Genomic DNA, 21157 nt, shown 5'->3' with positions numbered 1-21157 from the left:
GATATGAGATGAGGGTGGGATATAAATCTTTTAGGTATATATTGTTATGGAATTATCAAGTGATAATGTAATATGTTGTGTTCATATTTTAATGTACACTTGATGTATTTGTTAAAATGAATAAAGATTTGGAAAAAAAAAAAAAAAAAAAGGAGTTTTCCAATCCTGCCTAGAGCATACCTTTTGGACACACTTCTCCTACATGGGGGTAATTGTGTCATTGTGCAACTATATAGAGTTACCCGGAGGGTGCCTACATTCTATAAAGGAATGTAGGTGCCGATTTTCTTTTCTACAATACTAGTGTAACTGAATATATACATTTGTATGTGCTTAGCTGTGAGCAATTGCATCAGCCATAGAGCTGGCCTAAGCGTATGAGTCAAAGTACCAGTAATATGTAAATGTGAGCCTGGCCCATGCTCTGCACAGACTTTGCCTATATGTACACCCATCTATAAAATATATGCAATGTTAGATTTGTGTATACAGGTATTTGCAGAATAACACTTAGGCACGTATCTGGCATATATGTGAACACATGCATATATATGCTAGTATTCTGAACATTTATGTGTATAACTGACATGTAAATATATGTACCTACTTTACAAAATTACTCCCTATGGCAGGGGTATGCAAATCTAACCTACTGGTTTGTAGACCCCTTTGAGTATCCCAGCCCTATGGGGTAGCTTCAAGAAAGAGTAACAACATTTACATGCAAGGATGATGTGTGCTAAGCATGAATTCTATATGTTAAAGAGGGAATTGAATCAAATAATATAAACATTTTGCATGACATAGATAGCAGCGTGGAATCCCACTATCTTGGAATTCTATGAGACCTAACACTACCAGATCCACCCAAAAACTTAAACTATCTTTCCCCTCGTTAAAAGGCGTTATCTATGTGGGGAAATTAGGGAAATCTCTTTTCTTCAAAATGACTGAGCTTTGGAATAACCTTCCTGCCCTGCTGCGGTCTCTGGGCTCCTTCCAATTATTCCAAAAGCATCTGAAAACTTGGCTATTCTCAAAAATGTAAATCTCGCTACCCTCTTTATAATCACTAATTCTTATTAGGTTTTTCTTTCCTTATATTAAAGTTCCTGTAAACCGTGCCGAGCTCTATCTTTATGGAGAGGATGCGGTATATAAACTTAAGGTTTAGTTTAGTTTAGTTTAGTTTAAATTCCATGTGTGAAGGGAAATACATCTAAAAACCCACCCAAATCGGCACTTGGACGATCTAAAAGACAGGTCGTCCAAGTGCTGATAATCAAAAAGGGTTTTTAGACATATCCAGAGCTGAAAGGGGCATTTTGCATGACATAGATAGGGGCATTTTTTTGAAGGAGTGGTTAGGGCAGGATGTAGGCCGACCTAGACTTAGGGCTCCTTTTACTAAGCTGTGATAGCATTTTTAGCATGCGCTAAACCCTCTCTATGAGGCTAGAACTAACACCAGCTCAATGCTGGCGTTAGCGTCTAGCGCACACGCTAAAACCGCTAGCATAGCTTAGTAAAAGGAGCCCTTAGTCGTACTGTAGGGATAATCAAAAGTTTTACGAGGCTGCCTGGACAGAACTTATACATTGTGACTTAGGCAATTTAAAAACAGGTCTATGTGCCAAGAAGGTATCCAAAGTGACCAGATAACCACTGCAGACATAAAGTACAGAGTAGACCTCCACATACTCCCCCAGTGATCACTGACCCCCCGCCATATAAATCAAAATAAAAATGTACATACCTGTCTCCAAAACATCAGCACCTGGCATAGGAAAGCCTAGTAGAGCTGCACAGAGATGACTTAAGTAGTCATAGAGAAGAGGACCCAAGCCTATAAGCCACTCTAACCACTACATTCATGGTGAAAAATGTGAGTCCACCAAAACCCTACTGTACTGCAATTTAGGTGGCACCTGCAGTCATAAGGGCTATTGGGATTGTAGGCAGGTGGGTATAATAGATTTTGGGGGTGGTTTTTTTTGGGGGGGGGTTCTGCATGACCTGCAAAGGAGTTGTGGTGAGATGTTTATGTGGTACCCTTTTTGTGAAGTTCACAGCAGTGCCCTGTAAGGTACCCCACTATTCTGTTGCCATGTCTGGGTGGCCAGTCCATCACTTTGCTGGCCCCTCCCACATCCAAAAGGTTGTTTTAGGCATTTGGGGCTTGGACAATTTTTTTGGATGAGAATATAGTATAAAGACAGATGTATCAGTGATCTGGACAATCAAATTGCTGGATATAGAAGTAGATGGGGACATATTTTTCGAGAATGGACTTTGGATGCTGCTGACTTTGGGTGACTAGCACCCTAGGCCCAAAACGGACTTAGATGTTTGTTTTGATTATGCCCCTCTATCTCTCTATCCCCTCCTGTTGAGGTAGAGACACAAAATAAAGTAAAACAGGTGGAGAAAAAAGACCTCACATAATATCGTGGAACTTAACATAACAGCCACTGCTAAAGTAATTTCACTTATCACCATAGGTCTGAAAAAAACTGCACCCCTGTGCAAAAAAAAGTCCATATGTGCCTCAAACCAACAATAGAAAATACCACAGAAGTGGAAATACAGCAATAGAAAAACTTGGGAATTTCAGTAGTAATCTTCAAAGGACTTAAAAGAAACAGTCTTCAGAGGATTTAACAGAAGTTATATATTGGGAAAACCAGCAAGCCAGTTCCAATAACACAGTCACAGAAACCCCCAAAAAAGAAAATCATCTGTAACTCAAAGGGACTGTAAAACTAAAAGTCTTTATGTCTGACACAGGGAGAAAAAAGTTAAATAGCAGTGCTAATCCACGAACTGCAGCTTTTATAGTACTTAGCTTTCAATCGTGTTTTGCTCCCCGAAGTCGGTGACTCCCATACAGCTCTTCATCCGTTATTGTCCTCGATCTGTTCTGGTCCTTAGTCGAAATCAAAAACACACAGTCCCAAGTAACAAATATCGAAGTAACAAAAGTGGTAGAGTTTTTTTTTCAGAACTATGATAAGTGAACTTACTTACTTTCAGCAGTGGCTGTTATGTTAAGTTCCACGATATTATGTGAGGTCTTTTTTTCTCCACCTAAATGTTTTGCTTTATTTTGTGCCTCTACCTCAATAGAAGGAGATAGAGAGATAGGCCCGAATTCTTTATTGGACGCCCTTCCCGGGCGTCTTATACAGAATCAGGCCTAGGCTCACCCAAAATAAACCCAATTATGTAACCGACATCCATAAGTATAGCGGTCGCGGCTGCCAGTCCCCCACCCCCGTACAATCGTGGTAGGAGGGAGCTCAATTCTTCCTGCCCAATGACCGCCCACCCACCACCCCGATGATCGCAGCAGGAGGCTCCTGGTGCTTCAGCCGTGAACACAGAACAGAAATATCTGTTAAGCAATTTGGCCTTTTCTTTATCAGCTCTACTTCACCTTTGAGTCTCACAATGCCACTTTTGCACTTCTTCCTATCACTAATATATCTATAAAATGTCTTGTCTCCCTGTTTTATCATGTCAGCTATTTTTTTTCTTCCATTTGCATCTTTGCTTTCCTGGCTACAAGACCAGCCTCTCTTAACTTTTCCAGATATTTTTGCCTATCTTCCTCTTTCTGCAATCTTTTGTAGTTTATGAAAGCTAACCTCTTATTCCTTACTTTCTCAGCTACTACTTTTGAGAACCAAAGTGGCCTTCTTTTCCTCTTACTTTTACTTACTTGTCTCACAAAAAGGTTTGTTGCCTTTACAATCGCTCCTTTCAGTTTTGCCTACTGCATTTCCACTCCTTCCAGACGATCCCATCCAGACAATAATTCCTTGACGTAAACCCCCATCCGAACAAAGTTAGTTTTTTTTAGTCTAGATCCTTTGCTTATGAATGAGCTCTCTCTATAGCCATCTTAATATTAAAGCGTACCATGCAGTAATCACTGGATGCCAGATGATCACCCACTGTAACATCAGAAACACTGTCCCCGTTTGTAAGCACTAAGTCTCGTATGACCCCTATCCCATATGGAACAGTTCCAGAATCTCTCTTCTTCTAGAAAACCCTGCAATAGGGATACCCCAATCAACATCCGGCATGTTAAAATCACTTATTAGCAAGACTTCCCCTTTTTTAGATATATTCTGAATGTCTGCTATTAAATTTCTATCTACTTCCGTCTGTGAAGGAGGCCTGTATGTCACACCAATGTAAATATATTCACCGTTTCTTCTTTCCAAATCAATCCACAGTGCCTCTTCCTTGCCCTGCAGATCCTGCAATTGTGTGGCTTTAATATGTTCTTTAACATATAACACTACTCCTCCTCCTTTTCTTCCTAGCCTGTCTTTCCTGACCAGATTATAGCCCGGTAAACTACATCTCAGTCATTATAGCCCAGTATAACTATTCCACTTCTTCCATCACAACTTCTAGATCCAGAATCTTGTTTCCCATACTTCGAGCATTAGTATATACTTCTTTCCAGACATTGCCCCCTTTTCCCATCCGTGTAGAGGTATTAAGTAATTTACTTACCTGAGGGCTTATATTCACCCGGGACCTTTGATCACCCTGCCCCATCACTTCTAGTTTAAAGCCTTCTTTAGTATATTAGCCAACCTGCTGGCGATGACACTTCTTCAATTCTTTGATATAATAATAATAATTTATATGCACACCATATATGCTCACCATCCCTGCTCAGCAGCCCTTGAAAGATCATCCCATGGTCTAGGAAGCCAAAATGCTCTTGATGACACTATCTACATAGCCAAGCATTCATCTCCAGGATGCAAGATTCTCTGCCCTGGCCTTTACCCTCAACAGGGAGGATGGACGAGAATACCACCTGCGCACCTGACTGCCTCACTTTACAAAAGCAAGGCTCAATTTAACCTAATTTTTATATAAGTTTTATGTTACATTCTCTCTCCACCCCCTTCCCCCATTCACCAACACAGCCAAACATCAGGATGCACAAGGGAGCGTATGGCATAGTGGTTAAAGCTATAGCCTCAGCACCCTGAGGTTGTGGGTTCAAACTTACACTGTTCCTTGTGACACTGACAAGTCACTTAATCCCCTCATTGCCCCAGGTACATTAGACAGATTGTGAGCCTGCTGGGACAGACAGGAAAAAATGCTTGAGTAACTGGGAAAGCAGTATAGAAAAATGAATGAATAAATACAAATGTCTCCCTTTATGCCCCAGAATAACAAGATAAGGTGACAGTGTTCTTTAACATAATTGAGCTAGAGAACACCCCCAACTTTTCCCATTTCCCCAAAGTCTTCAGACTAAGTTTATTAAAATTTGATATACTGCTTATAATAGCTGTCTAAACGGTGTACAAAGTTACAATATAAAAAGTTTTTTTTTTAGTTCAAAAATTTTTATTGAGTTTAGATGAAGTACAATAAATGTTAACAAGGCAAGAAACAATATAAAAAGTTTTAAAATTTTGAGGGATAGAACAAGGACATAAGACTTAACACCACATACTGGAACAATTGGAGAGGAGGGCTGAGCTACAATTGAAATAGGTCAGAAGAACAGAAATGGATGGCACATTAGGAAGGGGTAGCTATGCTCTTCCTTTGTTGAAATCATGAAAAGTAGGGATGTCAAAGGTCATAAACATCCTTAAATAAGAAAGTTTTTAAATTGGTTTTAAATTTGGCAAGATTTTTCTCTTCCCGTAAATTTAGTGGAAGCGAGTTCCAAAGGGTTGGGGTGGTAACTAAGAATATTTGTTTCTGAGTGAAAATATGATTACTGGAGCGAAGTGTTCTTGAAGAGCAGTAGGGGATGAGTAGTCTGTCAATGAATCCTAGGGTATGTGAGATTTTTGTTTTGAATTTAAGCAGTAGAATTTTATAGGTGATTCTGTGGGGAAATTGGTAACCAGTGTGATTTTATTAAAAGGGGTGTGACACGATCAAACTTTTTAGCTTTATGTATATCCCTAAGCTTGCCCAGATATATGATATAGAATAGATATATTATAAATGGCACTTCCAAGTCTGAATGGAGAGAGGTTCAGGGTTTTTCCAAACCTGAGCTAATGTTATACGGGCTGCTATCATACACTGCTGGATTTGAAAATTGCACCCAGTTATAGAATTGCCTGTCTCGTGACTGATCATACATGTGTTCTAGAAAAGTGGTCCCCAACCCTATCCTGGAGGACCACCAGGCCAATCGGGTTTTCAGGCTAGCCCTAATGAATATGCAAGAGAGAGATTTGCATATAATGGAAGTGACAGGCATGCAAATCTGGTGGTCCTCCAGGACAAGGTTGGGAACCATTGTTCTACAACACATCTCACATTAAGGGAAGGCAATTTCCAAACAGCTCTTTATCTACATAAATGGCTTTAAAAGAATCCTCTAAAGGGTCAGTGGATTCCATTGCTAAATTCCAATGTTGTTGTTCATTGTGGCCTGTCAAATGTTCCCTGTAGAAACAACTTCATTAGATTTAGAAATACCCTTCCCCTCTAGTTGATATATGCATCCCTCATTAAACATTATACAGCCCTTTGGAAAAATGTATTGAAAACATACTAACTGCTAAGTTATAACAGCAATAATCCCTTGAAGATGAGACATTATCTGTCAGCTAATGAGCTGTGTACCAGGTATTACTGCTAAAATAGGGCTGCTGGAAGGAAGCAGTTTAAATATCAGCTCTTGAATGGAAATTTGTTAACATAAATATGTAATACAGCACAAAATTTTGCAACACTTTGCAAATATTTTGATGGGGTGGAATGTGGTGAATATTTATGAGCTTATGTTAGTTTAGAGAACTACTGACAAAGCAAAACAAGACATTAATCTTGCTTTTAAGCTTTGCTAAATGCTTTCGTCCTATTTTCTGCGTATTACAAAAGTCTATATTGAACAAGATCTTAAGAGAAACATCTATTAATATGAGTTCATCGCAACTTATACTGCAATCCGTACAATTCTGCAATTTATAGTAAGGATCTCCTGAGTAGCCCTGCAAATATGAAACTCATGAGATAGGTATAATGTATTATCAAATGTCCTATTTCATAAAATACCACTATGCTTTTATGTATAATTGAGTGATGGCAGAAATTCAGATTCCCCAGACAACTTTGAAAAGATGCTGAACTGCCACATTTTGAAAATATTGGGGAAGCTTAGTCTAACATATCAATGCTTTGTGGATGCAGATTTGGGGGTGGTTAGGTATTTTGGGGAGAGGAGAGTGTGGTGCAGTGGTTAGAGCTATAGCCTCAGTACCCTGAGGTTGTGGGTTCAAACCCCATGCTGCTCCTTGTGACCCTGCTCCTCTGCCCCAAGTACATTAGATAGACTGTAAGCCCCCCAGGAAAGATAAGGAAAATGCTTGAGTACCTATATATAAACTGCTTTGAATGTAAAGGCAATAACAAGTCCCTATCCCTTATTCATATATTATGGAGAGTTTGGTGGGAATGGCATTGATGGGAAACTATAGTATAGATGGGGGATTTACTTGGCACTAAATTAAGAGAGAAATATGAGAGTTGCTGGAATAATTTTATTTTTGGGAAATCAAGTATCATTTAATGCAAAATGATTTCTCTCTAATGAATATCAGTTGGCAGATTTACTGCAATTAAGAATCAATTCCATTAATTGTATTATCTTACCATCAAATGCATTTAAATAGATGAAAGGGGCAATATATATGAAAAATAATTGCTAAAATGAATTCTGTGCTAAAATATATTAAATTGATACAACAGGAAAATGTAAATTTTAGTCTAATAACCCATGTGCTATCCTCAGAATTACTGTATTTGCATCTTGTTTTTAGACAATAAGCAGAAAGTGTAATCAGCTAACGTAATGAGTCTTGAATCTGTGTCATGGTAAAATACAGTGGACCAGTTATTTAAAACCACTTATCTGTACAAGGGGCTGCTGAAAAGTTGTCAGCCTAACCAACAAAGTTGGGGAAGTCTCCATCAAGGGCTATACACTTAGGGCCTCTTTTACAAAGCTGTGCTAACGGCCCCGAAGCCCATAGAGATTTAAAGGGCTTCGGGGCTGTTGCCGCGCAGCAGCTGCTAGCGTGGCTTTGTAAAAGAGGCCATTAGTCCAGTGATTTTCCACTTACCATATATACTCAAATATAAACCAGGATTTTGGGGCCCAAAAATTGGCCCAAAAATGGGGGTCCCAGTTTATATTTGGGCCAGTGCCTCCTTTCCCAGAATTATTGCAGGCTCTGCACCTTGTCCCCCCTCCCTGCCCTGTCCTCGTACCTCCTCTGCTGATCCCTGGTGATCCAGAGGAGTGTGAGAAGCAGGAGGGAGTGGGGAAGATGAGGGGGGGGAAGTGGAGAAGAGGGCAGGGGAGGGGCACCACCGCCCCAGGCACCTCTCGCCTTCACTATGCCACTGTTGATGAATATGTTAAAAAGCAGTGATCCCAGCGCAAACCCCTTGGTACTCCACTATTTACCTTTCTCTATTTAGAATATCTTTTAACAAGTTCTTAATCCATAATCAGTCATTACTTCCATTTCCAAAGCAGTAGAGCTGATCCTGACAACCTCCTCCCTCCCTCCATTCCTGAAGCAGCAGAGCTGGTCCTGACAACTTCCCTCCCTCTCTCATTCACCTGATTATGTAGCAGCAGCGCAGCAGCCTATGAGCAAAGGAAGCACCGGTAAACAGGCAGCTTTTGGCCAGCCCCAGCAGGGCCTTTCCTCTAATATGTCACCAGAAACTACAGTTATCTGGCATCCACCAATCACTAGCCAACTGAGATTCTACTATAGTAATATAAATTTCAAACAAGGTCCTGAAATTGTGGCAACGTTTAGTCTAACAAGCTAAAGCTTCCAGTATTCACTAGAATAGGATCAAGAAAAATCTCTATTACATTTTAAAACAATACAGATATCTATGACAATCAAACCCAACACTGGTCAGGTACCTCTTCCTTGTATCTTGTATGCTCAGGGTGAACTGAACAGATATGTATCAAGAAATATCTTTAGTATGGAACTTTACATTTGTAAGCCACTCATAGCCAGTTCTTCCCTTTGTACTTTATAAGTGGATTAATTTAATCCTCGCTTCTTATAACAAGGAACATGTTTCCCAGCAGGCAGTGTGGTAAGCAAATTAAGTCAGCTCCCTTTTGTCTGGAACTAGGAAATATGCAAATTAGATAATCTCAGCAATCAACCTTTCTCACCGGATCTGAAACTAATTGGGGATTTTACTGTCCAGAAACCAAGACTGGCTCCATTCTTCAATGACTTGAACATAGCCTTAAAGTGCCCTCACTCCCTGGATAGAACGTCACTGAACATATTTCATCCTATCCTCATGGCTCCTTAAAAAGGAGTTCGGATTGAGACATCCTGGTTTTACTTCCATTGATGGAAGTATAACCTGGATGTCTCAATTTGTCTTCCTTTTTCTGGATTGTAATAATGTCCAACCTAATGTCCACTAGTAAGTAGTAGTATCCCTTATTAATTTGTCAATGATAAAGTGTATTCTATTAAGAATTTCTATTCAGATTGAGTTATCACAAATTTTAATCTAATCCAAGGGGGGGGGGGAAGCCTCAGAATCATGAGCCTCATGCACAGTTACTCAATTGCATTTGATTCAGCAAAGGTGTGCATAAGACAGGTGGGTGCCGGCTAAATATTGTCCAGCACCTGCCTAATTTTTTTTCTCCTTCTCCTTCCAACTCCCCTCCCTCCCTCCACCATCTAAGTAGGCCCCCAGGCTTAGATGTCCCTGGTGGTTTATGGGGGTCACTGAGGGCAGAAGCAAAGCCCTCTCACTCCTGCCCCTTTTGGTTTCCTTAAGCAAATGGCCATTTTCTTTAAAAGGCAAAAAACGTTATGCGGGTGGTGACCAATATTCAGCTGGCACCCACATAGCTAATCAACCACTCTTACGGGAAAAACAGCCGTAGAAATTCTTCACAAAAAATAGGTTTTGAACTGCCCTAAATTCACCCGCTTAGCTATGATAGTGCCGACATCGAATATTGCTGACACCCACATAATCCTGGGCTCCTCCCTAATGCTGTCCCCTGTGCCTACTCTGTTTTATGGGCAGACAGAGATGATATTCAATGGCACTAGCTGGTTTAGTGCCACTGAATATCGGGGAGAGGGGGAGGTAAATGGCTACAGATGATTTAAGCAGGCAGGAGCCTCTTCTGTCCACTTAAATCACTTTGAATATCAGACAGTAACAGTATAAAATGAGGGGGCATATATCTCTTCCCATTACTTATGGTGCCATGTAATATCACTATTCAAAGTCATTATCAAGGGCTTTAACCTTCTGCTTAATGCAGGTGAAGCATTCCGACCGATAATCAGCACTATTTAGCTGGCCAGGAACAGCCCCTGTTGGCGGACTTAGACACCTCAAGAAACATTTCACTGATGCAGTTTTCATAATCTTGGATGCAGTGGTATCTCTCTAGATAGATGCAGTTGAATGGGAAACAAGCAGAGAAAGCCAAGTATGAAGAAGCATGTCAAAAGTGATGTATCCATATAGCATGCTTACCACATCACATCCCTCCTTTCCCCTATCTTTTAAATTACCTATAAAAGATGCAGCAAAAGAAGTTCCAAAGTTCTTTCATACATAAAGAAAGCCCCAGTCAATTTCAGCTACCCAGTAAAACTACCATTGCAATTATCTGATAGCATCATTCACTGAATTCTGCTCCATGGTAGTGAATTTTGGAGTTAGGACATTTCCCCTTACAACTCACCAAAGAAAAATATATAAATATTAAAAATCTCAGGAACAACATGCCATTGCCAGACACTTTGTGAAACAGTATACAACTTTGCAAAAAAAACACTCAGAACTTCCATATTAAAAAACCAGTAATTTTTAGGACTCAAAGTGCAACAATAAAAGGCAGCACTGCAAAAAATATACCAGGCTTTAAGATACACATGTTCCTCCTACAGATGAAACAAAATAAATGGCATTGTCACAGAACCCTCTGAAAGAGATGCATGAAATCAAAATCCTTCACCTCTGTCACACATGCAAAACACAGACTCTCACAAAGTACAAAATATGGGGCCACAAGTTGGAAAGAAACATGCAGATAAAAAAATGAAAATGAAACCCTAAAAAGCTAGACTTTAACCCCTGAATTCAATATATGGTGCCCAGATTTGTGTTCCCAGAGTAGTAGTAATTTTTCTAGAAATTAATTTTCGTGCTTGTTCTTCTGCTTGGTTTTTTACATGATTTCTGAGGATTATATGTTTGTGTTTGATTTTATTTGTTTTTTTGAATTAATATTGTCACAGGGTGGACTCTGTTCCTAGCGAGGAAGCCTTGCTGGAAGAAGGAAATGAGGTTAAGAACCTTGAAAGTATTCCTAAGCCTGCCAAGGAAGTCCCAAAGCAGCCCTTAGGAATACTCACAAGCCAAGCCTTCCAGCAATGAAACCTTCTAAAGCAGGCAGATCTGGTTTAGCTTTACCTAAGCCAGTTGTGAGAAAACAAAGGGAAAGACTACATCTCCCAGCAGCCATAGGGCCAGTGAAAGGAAGGAGCAGGAATGGAATACTGGCCACACCCAAACAAACTCAAACTGGTTTAGGCCTGATGAGAAGTTCTCTGAGCCAGGCTATCCTAACACACCTGCAGGGTGGACTGATCAGCTCCCTGCAATGAAAGAAAAGGGTTTAGCTTTCATACAGAGACAGTTCCAGGGCCAGCCTCAGGGCCAGTACATCTGCTCCAGACTCAGCAAGCCAGAGCCACACAGCAAAAAAAAAAAGCAGCAAACTACAGCCACAGAGAACCAGAAAGCAACAGTCCACCTCATGGCAACAAACTCAGCCAGAGATTTGTAATGAAGAGGCTAATGATAAGGTTGATTTTTTAAAAATAGTATGTGTTATCTGAGAGTTGTCTATGTCCTTCTCCAATGTAATTTTGTGTATCCATAATTACTATAGCGCCTCTTTCTCTGCAGATTTTGTGTCAATATTTTGATTATTTTGTGAACTTTTTATGGCAGCTTGTTCTGGTGGGGAAAGGCCATACCGAATTTTATTTTGTTTGTTGGAAAATTGTGATTTTACCCTATGTCTGAAACATTCTATGTTCCGTATATACTCAAATATAAACTGGGATTTTTGGGCCAAAAAATTGGCCCACAAATGGGGGTCCCGGTTTATATTCAGGTCAATGCCTCCTCCCAGAATTTTCTAAGGCCATTTCTGCCTTCCCTCCTTCTCCCTGCCCTATCATACCTCTGCCGATCCCTGGTGGCGGTGCAGCGGGTCCTCTGCCGATTGCTGGTGGAGGTACAGTGGGCAGGAGCAAGCTTTCCAAATTCCTGCCCTGCTGCGCGATCCAATTTCTTCATTTGAGCGGTATGAGCAGCAGCGCAATTTGGCCAATCAGGGACTTTCTTAGACTACTTCCTAAGGAAGTCCCTGATTGGCTCAGGCCCTTCCCAAGGGAGGAACCTGAGGCACCTGACCAGGGGAGGAGGGGGCCAATGGCAGGTAGGATCGTGCATCTCTCCTCCTGGCTTGGGGAGGAGGGGGCCAATGGCAGGAGGGACTGGACATCCCTCCTGCCATAAGTTTGGCGGGTGGGTGTTCGGCCGGCCACGGGCGGGCGGGAGAGGAGGGGACCGATGGCAGGAGGGACTGGAAATCCCTCCTGCCATAAAATCAGCAGGCAGGTGACAGAAACCCTGACAGCAGTGACAGGAGTCTACTTCTTCTGTCACTACTGTCGGGGCTCTGCACTGACTCAATCGCTCACTGAGCGATTGAGTCTGGGAGTTTGCATGCAAATGCTCTGTGCAAACCATTTGCATGCAAAAAAAATAGTGAATCGATCGCTGTTTCAAAATCGGCCAGAGTATCGGCCAACAGTGATTGAATCACTATCTTTAGTGAATCTGGGCCTAATACGTCAGAACACATCAAAGACTACTATAAACATTTGTCTTTTTGAACTTCTTTTAAAGCTAATGGTGGGGGAGAACAATAAAAGCGTTAAAACAATACCCTTCTATAAAGCTTCTAAAAGGCTTCTCACAAATCCCACCCCCCCTCTAGAAAGCAATAAAATCAACCGGCAAACTGACAAGTGTTATTAAAACAATTATCTGTTTAAAAATAAATGTCAGGCAGTGCACTGGATCTGAAAGCCAGAAAATTACCTCAGCTAGTATACAGTCCCTTCAAGAATCTTTTTATAATAAGACTGATAGATAGATATTAATATTTATTTCCCAGCAGTATAGGAATGTAACAGACAAAAAGACATAACTGGATTGTCTAGAAAAATGTTGGTTCAATAAAGTACAACTGCAATTTTTAGAATTTTACTAAATTTTGTAATGCTATTCATTTATTAAATATGATTGTGTTTACATTTCTGATACAATTTTCTTTTTTTTCGACTTTATTACTATCTGTATTGAATTAGTCTCTATGGCATCTGTTCTTGCTGAGGCCAAATGGAGAATTGGACACATTAAGATCCCTAAGTAATGATATTCCATTGAAATGCTCAAAAAACTGGTCTATTAAAAAAAAAAAAAAATGGTATGACTAATCTTGAATAGAAGACCTCTGAGGAGCACAGAAAATGGTGATTATACCTGTGCAGAGGTCAATGACGGAATACAGTCAATCACACAACAATGTGTGAAATAGTATTATGATGAGCATGCTTTCAGATCATACATTAGAGTGAAAGCCAGGATTTACACATGTAAATGATAAACATATGTATTTGATAAGGTGGCATAGTTTGGGCACAGCCCAATATATAGGTGCATTTTCCATTTCAGAAGAGAAATGCATATCTATGCCTGTCAAGATAAATTTTAGGTTTTATAACTGCATGGATTTTGTAAATGCGCTCAGTATGGGCAAGACATTTTTTGGCAGGATTAGGAGAGATCACCCCCTTCATACCCCCATTGTTTTGGTTTGTAGATTTGGGACTTAGTTGACAGCAATTAGACCTGTAGGTTTCTAAAATGGCAGACATACATATTCATTTGTTGGCACTCGCACATGTATGTTGTGAAATACCAACATATGCATGTACATACTGACACTTAGACAAGTATGTTTCTGTGTTGCATCTTTTATATTAGACAATGGCAGCTGTAAAATGGCTCCTCCCACTGCATGTAGCCATCATGTACACACATAGTGTTTTATGTACAGTATTTTAGAGAAGGCACTACAACCATTTGGTGCATCCCAACCTGGACATTTCAGTTTCAGGACCTGATGCTCAAAAGCTTTCTGTGCTGGCAAGGCTCGTTAAAGCAGTCTTACTGGCACGGAAGCTCAGCTTCTGATGCACAAAAAGGTTCCCCATGGCTGCTACTGATCCTTATAGCAGCCACCGAGAACCCTATGCAAATGAATTACAAGGAGCTCATTAGTATTCTAATGAGCTCTCCTTATGATGCATGAAAGGGAACGCCTCCACTTTTATGGGGAAAGTTTTCCGGTAGCTCTGGAGCTGCTAGTAGCTGTTGTACATGTGTTATGCACTCACAACTGCTGTGCCCTCCCCTCCCCCATAAAACCTTCAAGCCTGCAGCCGCCATTTCTCCCCTCTGCCCAGCTGATGGCGGCTCTGGAACCATGATCAGCTGAGAGCCAGCAGAGGGGACAGCAGCAGCAAATGGCTCAGTTAATTTGTGGTTTTCCCCTGCCATCAGCTTTGGAGCCACCATCAGCTGGGCAGAGAGGGAGAATACAGGCTGCAGGCAGGAGGAGGAGCTGGCACAGTTTCTCCCCTCTTTTACCGGGCTACTCTGCACAGATAGCATGCATACGATTTGCATGCTATTTGTGCGAGTAAAGCCCAGTAAAAGTAAATAATTTCAAACCTGATATTTTTCTTATCAGGTTGACGGAGCTTTGTACATCTGTGCCTCAATTTCTATGTTCTGTCTAAAATCTACCTTCATACATTTCTATGTTCTGTCTAAAATCATACCTGGCTGCAGGTTGAATAGTAATCATACGAACATAAGAATAGCCACACTGGGTCAGATCAATGGTCCATATAGCCCAGTATCCTGTCTCCATAGTGGCCAACCCGGGTCACAAGTGACAAAACCCCAAACAGTAGCAACATTCCAAGGGCAAGCACTGGCTTCCCTCATGTGTCTCGATGGCATTTCTTTCGTTTTTAATGCAAGAATAGCAATGGTATTCTTTAGTTAGGGGTAAATTTTCATGCAGGCTATATAATCTAGTTTCCAAATTCCACCTGTAGGAGCAACTTAGGGCTCCTTTTACTAAGCTGCGCTAGCGGTTTTAGCGCGCGCTGCATTACTGCGCAGGCTAGCCGCGTAGCATGGGTTTAGCGTGCGCTAAAATTCTGCACGTGCTAAAAACGCTATCGCAGCTTAGTAAAAGGAGCCCTTAGATTTTGTTAGGAATAACTCTATCTGTTATTCTGTTATGTATTTATTAAGCTCTGCACAGAAATTTAGACAAAAATACTCTATAACTGTAATAATGAGAGGTTAAAAAAGTTTTCAAGAATAATCCTGCAAAATTTTCAGTTCTCCAGATGTCCTAGCCATTTCGCTCAATTTTGGGTGCATTATATAAAAAATAAACTAGGAAAATAACCTGGCATCTTCAGTGCAGCAGTAGCAGAACTAGAAACCTAACATCAAAGTGAATCATCCCCAAAAGGCCAAAAGGGAGATAAAGCCTGGAGGAAGGATGGAAAATTCTAGAATACTGATGTTGACAGTGTGGGAGACTGTGCTACATATCAGTGGAAGCTTATCAAATGTTGTTTGAGGGGAAGATATGAAGAACTTTTGGTGCACTGTTAAACAGTGGTAGGCACCGGCCGTTAGGAGTATTTGCAGAGCAATTCACTGGCACTCTGAAAATTTGCTTTTTGTTGATATATATCTTTTGGAACAAATCTCTGTATATTATTTACCCAGTTGTTTGTATTGGGCACTCTGAAAATAGTGCCAGTTGCTGCAGGTGTACCAGTGATTGCAGTTTGTCCTCGCTACCGAATGCTGACAAATCAAGAAGCTTCACTGATGCCGGTTAGAATCTCAATAAAAATAAATATAATCCACATTCTTACGTCATCGTGGGTTACTTCTCTCCACTATAATACATGTCAAGTAGCTGAAAGCTCCCACATGCAAAGTGTGGAGTTTTTCATCACCAAAGGCATTTTTTGATACAAGCGGGAAGCCTGCAATAAGTACTGTAGGCTCATGCAGTTTTATTTATTAATACACAGAGAGGTGAGTGTTATTAAGTTTATGTCTCTGACAGCCCCATGCAGCTCTGACTAAAGTGGCTAATGAAAAGAAAAATGATGCATAGCCTCGGCGTTCCCGGCTTGCAAGTCAAATTCTAACTAGTGCAGCGTAACATAACACATCCCACGCTGCACTTTGGAGATTAGAGATTTGGAAGGATCATTGCTTTAGATAAGACTGTTACAAGTATTAGATATCAAGATAAGTGTTTACCTCAATGACACTGATAAACAATCTAAAAATGCATTTTTCAGAGCCAAAGAAGCAAATTCTTAAGAAAAGAGGAGGATAGTTTTACATTTTCCTGGCTCATTGATGGGTACAAAGACAAGTGCACAAGTAGGAGAGGGATGCTGGAAAGTTCTCAGCCCTTAATATTAATTATATATGTTTTCATATTAATTCTAATACTTGGATCCTTACTTCTGTTTGTGGACTAAATAATATATATTTTCTTTTCTAATTACCTTACACTGCCGATGTGAGCAGTGTTAGGATTAATAGTTTTCTTTGATTCCTATTGCAAATCTGTATTTAAATATTAATGTGCTTGTTTGTAAATTTTGGAAAAATGAATAAAGAATTAAAAAAAAAAAAAAAAGAAAGAAAAGTTCTCAGCCCAACCATGAAGAGAATGACGTGGATATGGTTCAAGCAATGATCTGAAACAATGAATTTCGTTTCTGCAAATTGGCACGTGATGAACTAAGATAACACTCTTTTCAGCTACAGTGGCAAAATAACGCTCTGAATTTAGGAAGCTGGTTGGTTGGGCTAAGAACTTTTCAACGCCCCCCCTCATATTTTTAATTCTTCCCTGTTAAAATATTTGTCTGGAATGCAGTCCAGAGAAGAACCCACTAAAAATGGGCGTTTCTTTATTTCTGCTCCTAGAAAGCCTTTCTTGTTGTTCATGACTATGTAGCAACTCGCTTTCCTTCAAATCGGCAAATATTCCAAGTAAGAGTTCGGAAAAACTCACGTGTCTGCATATAGAATTCTACAGGGAAGGCAAAGCAATTAACTCTTTAGCAAATGCTGCATGGGACATTCTGAACAATCCAGCAGAATCTAAATCCTGCTGTGCATCGTCACGGCGGGCTTCTGAACACTAATACGCTGCCGTTCGTTTCTGATTATGCTATGAAACAACCGAGAAGGGGAGGGCTGAGGGGGATGGGGGTGGGGGGGTCTAGGGAGCTGAATGCAGTAGCTGTTTTATGTCTAAGTTCTTATTGTACAGAGCACTATAAAGTTCTGGATTTATGTGAAAATGCATGTCTATATTGCAAAGGGGGCTTGGTGGGCTCTTTGCCAACATCACAAAACCTCCACATTTACAATGGTCGGCAGTTTCTGTTTTAAAGAGGCTGAGGCGTGGAAATAGAATTACAGAAGGGTTGGGGGGAGGGGGAGCAGAGCAGAGTAGATATGGGTAGGAATGCCTGCACTCTCTTTTCAAACGTTGCTTGCCCATACTAGTTTATTCAAGCCTCAAATTGCAGTCAATAAAAGGAGCTATTGGATATTCAAGGTCATTTTTAGTCATTTTTATAATTGTTGCTACAAAATTGTAGTTCTTCTATTGAGCAATAGGATGACCCTGCCACCAATTTTTTTGCAATTCTGTATAACATTAAGGGCTCCTTTTACAAAGGTGCGCTGGCGTTTTTAGCGCACGCACCGGATTAGCGCATGCTATACCATGTGCTACCCGAAAAACTACCGCCTTCTCAAGAGGAGGCAGTAGCGGCTAGCGTGTACGGTATTTTAGCATGCGCTATTTCACACGTTAAGGCCCTAACGCACCTTTGTAAAAGGAGCCCTAAATGGTGGCTTCTCAAGTCTTTCAGAGGACTCTTCTTGAATGAAATGAGTAACTACACAATTTAATATCCACAAAGAAGAAAATCCAGAGAAAACAAAAAAAACTCTTTGGAGTGACGATGTTTCCAAATGGACTTTATTTGAAAGTATCAAAGTTCCAAAGATACACTAAAATCATCCACATAAAATAATTCCATCCACATAAAAGTAAATCATCCACATAAGAGCCTTAAAGGACCTAGTCCGCTAGGGATACAGGACCCAACACGGTCCGCATTTCGACAAAAAGTCTTTTTCAGGGGTCCCTGGGGGTCCTATAAAGGTGAATACGTGGGAAACAATTGTGTGGTGAGCCAGAAGTGAGACACTGCTTGCATTTGCAATGGAAAAGGACCTACACAATTTAAAACATAGCTAAGGATAGGATATGTCAACCATTCAATATTTACGCTTCAGCTATACTAGCTTGATATTGTATGAAAAAGTGATTTTTGCTATCAACAATTTGGTTGTTTATATTTAAAATGAGATTTATATGAGAGGGTGCTGAAAGTTTTCAGCCCAACCAAGAAGAGAATGACGTGGATACGGTTCAATCAATGATCTGAAACAGTCAAAATATAGAATTTTGTTTCTACAAATTGGCACTTAATGAAATAAGGTAGCACTTTTTTTTTCAGCTACAATGGCAAAATAATGCTCAGAATTTAGGAAGTTGGTTGATTGGGCTGAGGACTTTCAGTACCCCTTTGTGCATGCACCCATAAGACTGACAACTTGTGGATCTACAAGGGGGTGTTGAAAAGTTCTCAGCCCAACCAAGAAGAGAATAATGTGGATATGGTTGAGGCAATGATTTGAAACAATGTGAAAACATCAAATTTTGTTTCTGCAAATTGGCATGTAACAAAATAAGATAAGACTCTTTTCAGATACAATGGCAAAATAACATGCAGAATTTAGGAAGTTGGTAGGTTGGGCTGTGAACTTTTCAGAACCCCCTCATAGCTCCTATATACATTTATATTTGTATTTTGAACCAGTGCTCCCAAAGGAGTTTTCTTATCACATCTACTATAATAAAATGCTAAGCACGGATGCGCACTCTTACCGGCATGTTCCCTGATCTGTAGGTCTGTGGTTGGCAGGAGTGGGCATGCGTGCTTATAACTGATCTCTCTTTCGCAGACACCAAGGTGATGTGCGGGCTTGCCGGCTTCGGATGCCTTACACTTGAGGGACAAAGTTTATTTTTAACTTCAAAGTCGCCGCCGTGGCTCCTCTCTCGAGCCACACCGGCATCAGAGAAGGCTTTCAATGTAGGCGGGGATCGAGAAAGGAGTCACAACAGCAACTTTGAACTAAAAAATAAACTTGGCAAAACAACGAAGGAAGCCGTTCCGAAAGCGCTGCGGACGGGGAAGAGAGGGGCTCCGTACAAAGGCCTTGAATACGCTCCAACACCGAGGGGGCTGAGGATCGAGGTGCCAGTGTGCAGGCTAGCGTGGGGAGCAGAAGCGAAGGAGAGGGGGAGGCTGCGACCAGCGAGGACGTTCCGACCGCTGCTGCTGCTGCTTCCAACAGCAAAGAGTGGCAGAGTTCAGGGCAGGCCCTGAATTTCAAGTCAGAACTCCCAGGGTGAACTGCCCAGAAAAAGTGGTGCATACCCAGTCCAGAAGCAAAGCGCAGCTTAGCACATTTCCTGGGCCGCCGATACCGTCGAGGAAAGCGGTCCCAGCAGCAGCGGTGGACAGTGAGCAGGGGCTGTCCACGCTACAGCCGGGCAATAGGGATTTCTCTCGCTTTCTAAGGACAGGAAGGATTTTTTTAGCTCGTTTCCGAACGAGTATAGCTATATACATTTCAAAGCATCTGTTACAGGGGGGAGGTAACAGGCAGGGAGGCCTTCTGTTGGACAGGGAGAGCAGGGAAGAGGTGCTGCTAGGCGGGGAAGTGGGGGGGATTAAAAGTAAGGGAGAAGGCATACTGCTGGACAGGGGGAGCAGGGAAGAGGTGCTGCTGGACAGGGGGGAGGTAACAGGAAGGGAGGCCTACTGCTGGACAGGGGGAGCAGAGAAGGGGTGCTGCTGGACACAGGGGAGCAGGCAAGGGATGGTGGTGGACAGCCGAGGAAAGAGAGACAGAAAGAAAGAAAGACAAACAGCGGCCAAGGAGAGAGAGAAAAAAAAGGCAGACACACATCTGTTCTAGCACCCGTTAATGTAATGGGCTTAAAGACTAGTTCTGAGAATAAATGAACGAACAGGACAAAGACTGTCATTTTATACTCCTATGTAGGCTCTCGTAAAATCACCCAGGGGTATAGAAGCATTAAGGTGGATGTTAGGAAAACATGTCTCTTTTACTGCCAGGGTCAGCATTACAGTTTCAACACCATGGCAATTACCCTGGGCCTCTATGCTGGTAGGGGTCTCGAGCCTGTCTCAAGCTGAAGGAGTCATACTTGAAGGTGAGCTTTAGGGCTGTCTTTCCAGTTTCTGAGCCCTTCTATGTCTAACACCAGCCCTGGTTTCTATGATATATACGACTATTCCTGGGCCAGAGAATGGATGAAATGAGGCTGGATTAATGTTTAGATATATATTTATTAAATAAATGCCAAACTATGAATTCTCACTGGAACATACATGCACAAAGTTACTGATGCCTTGAATAGGTACCAGAACACCTTGCTACAAAAATTACTCTCCCTCTTTTGCATGAAAAGAAAAATAGCCATATTGGGTGAGACCAAGAGTCTATCTAGCCCAGTATCCTGTTTCCAATAGTGTAGGGTTACCCTATGGCTCCAGAAAAAGGAGGGCGGATTGAGACATCCGGGTTTTACTTCCATTGCTTTCAATGGAAGTAAAATCTGGATGTCTCAATCTGTCCTCCTTTTATCTGGAGCCATAGGGTAACCCTACAATAGTGGCCAATCCAGGTCAATCATACCTGCCATTTTCCCAAAAAGTAACAAAATTCCCTATCAATTATACCC

At 41.2% G+C, this 21157-nt stretch overlaps 1 protein-coding gene across 8 annotated transcripts in view; it reads right to left on the bottom strand.

Annotated features, from left to right (window-relative positions):
- LDB2 (LIM domain binding 2) overlaps window positions 1–21157 on the bottom strand; it is a 706182-nt gene that overhangs the window by 123575 nt on the left and 561450 nt on the right. For 5 of the 8 annotated variants that reach the window (XM_033948750.1, XM_033948741.1, XM_033948759.1 and 2 more), the window contains exon 6: window positions 10333–10476. The exons of the other annotated variants lie outside the window; for them this stretch is intronic. In XM_033948750.1, the coding sequence (XP_033804641.1) occupies window positions 10333–10476 (144 nt within the window). The remainder of the gene's footprint in view (window positions 1–10332; window positions 10477–21157) is intronic. 8 annotated transcript variants of the gene reach the window in all.

This window comes from Geotrypetes seraphini, chromosome 1 (assembly GCF_902459505.1).
Source record: "Geotrypetes seraphini chromosome 1, aGeoSer1.1, whole genome shotgun sequence".
In the NCBI taxonomy this organism is placed as follows: Eukaryota; Metazoa; Chordata; class Amphibia; order Gymnophiona; family Dermophiidae; genus Geotrypetes; species Geotrypetes seraphini.
The sequence above is the reverse complement of the archived record's forward strand: the minus strand, read 5'-3'. Positions and strand labels throughout refer to the sequence as shown.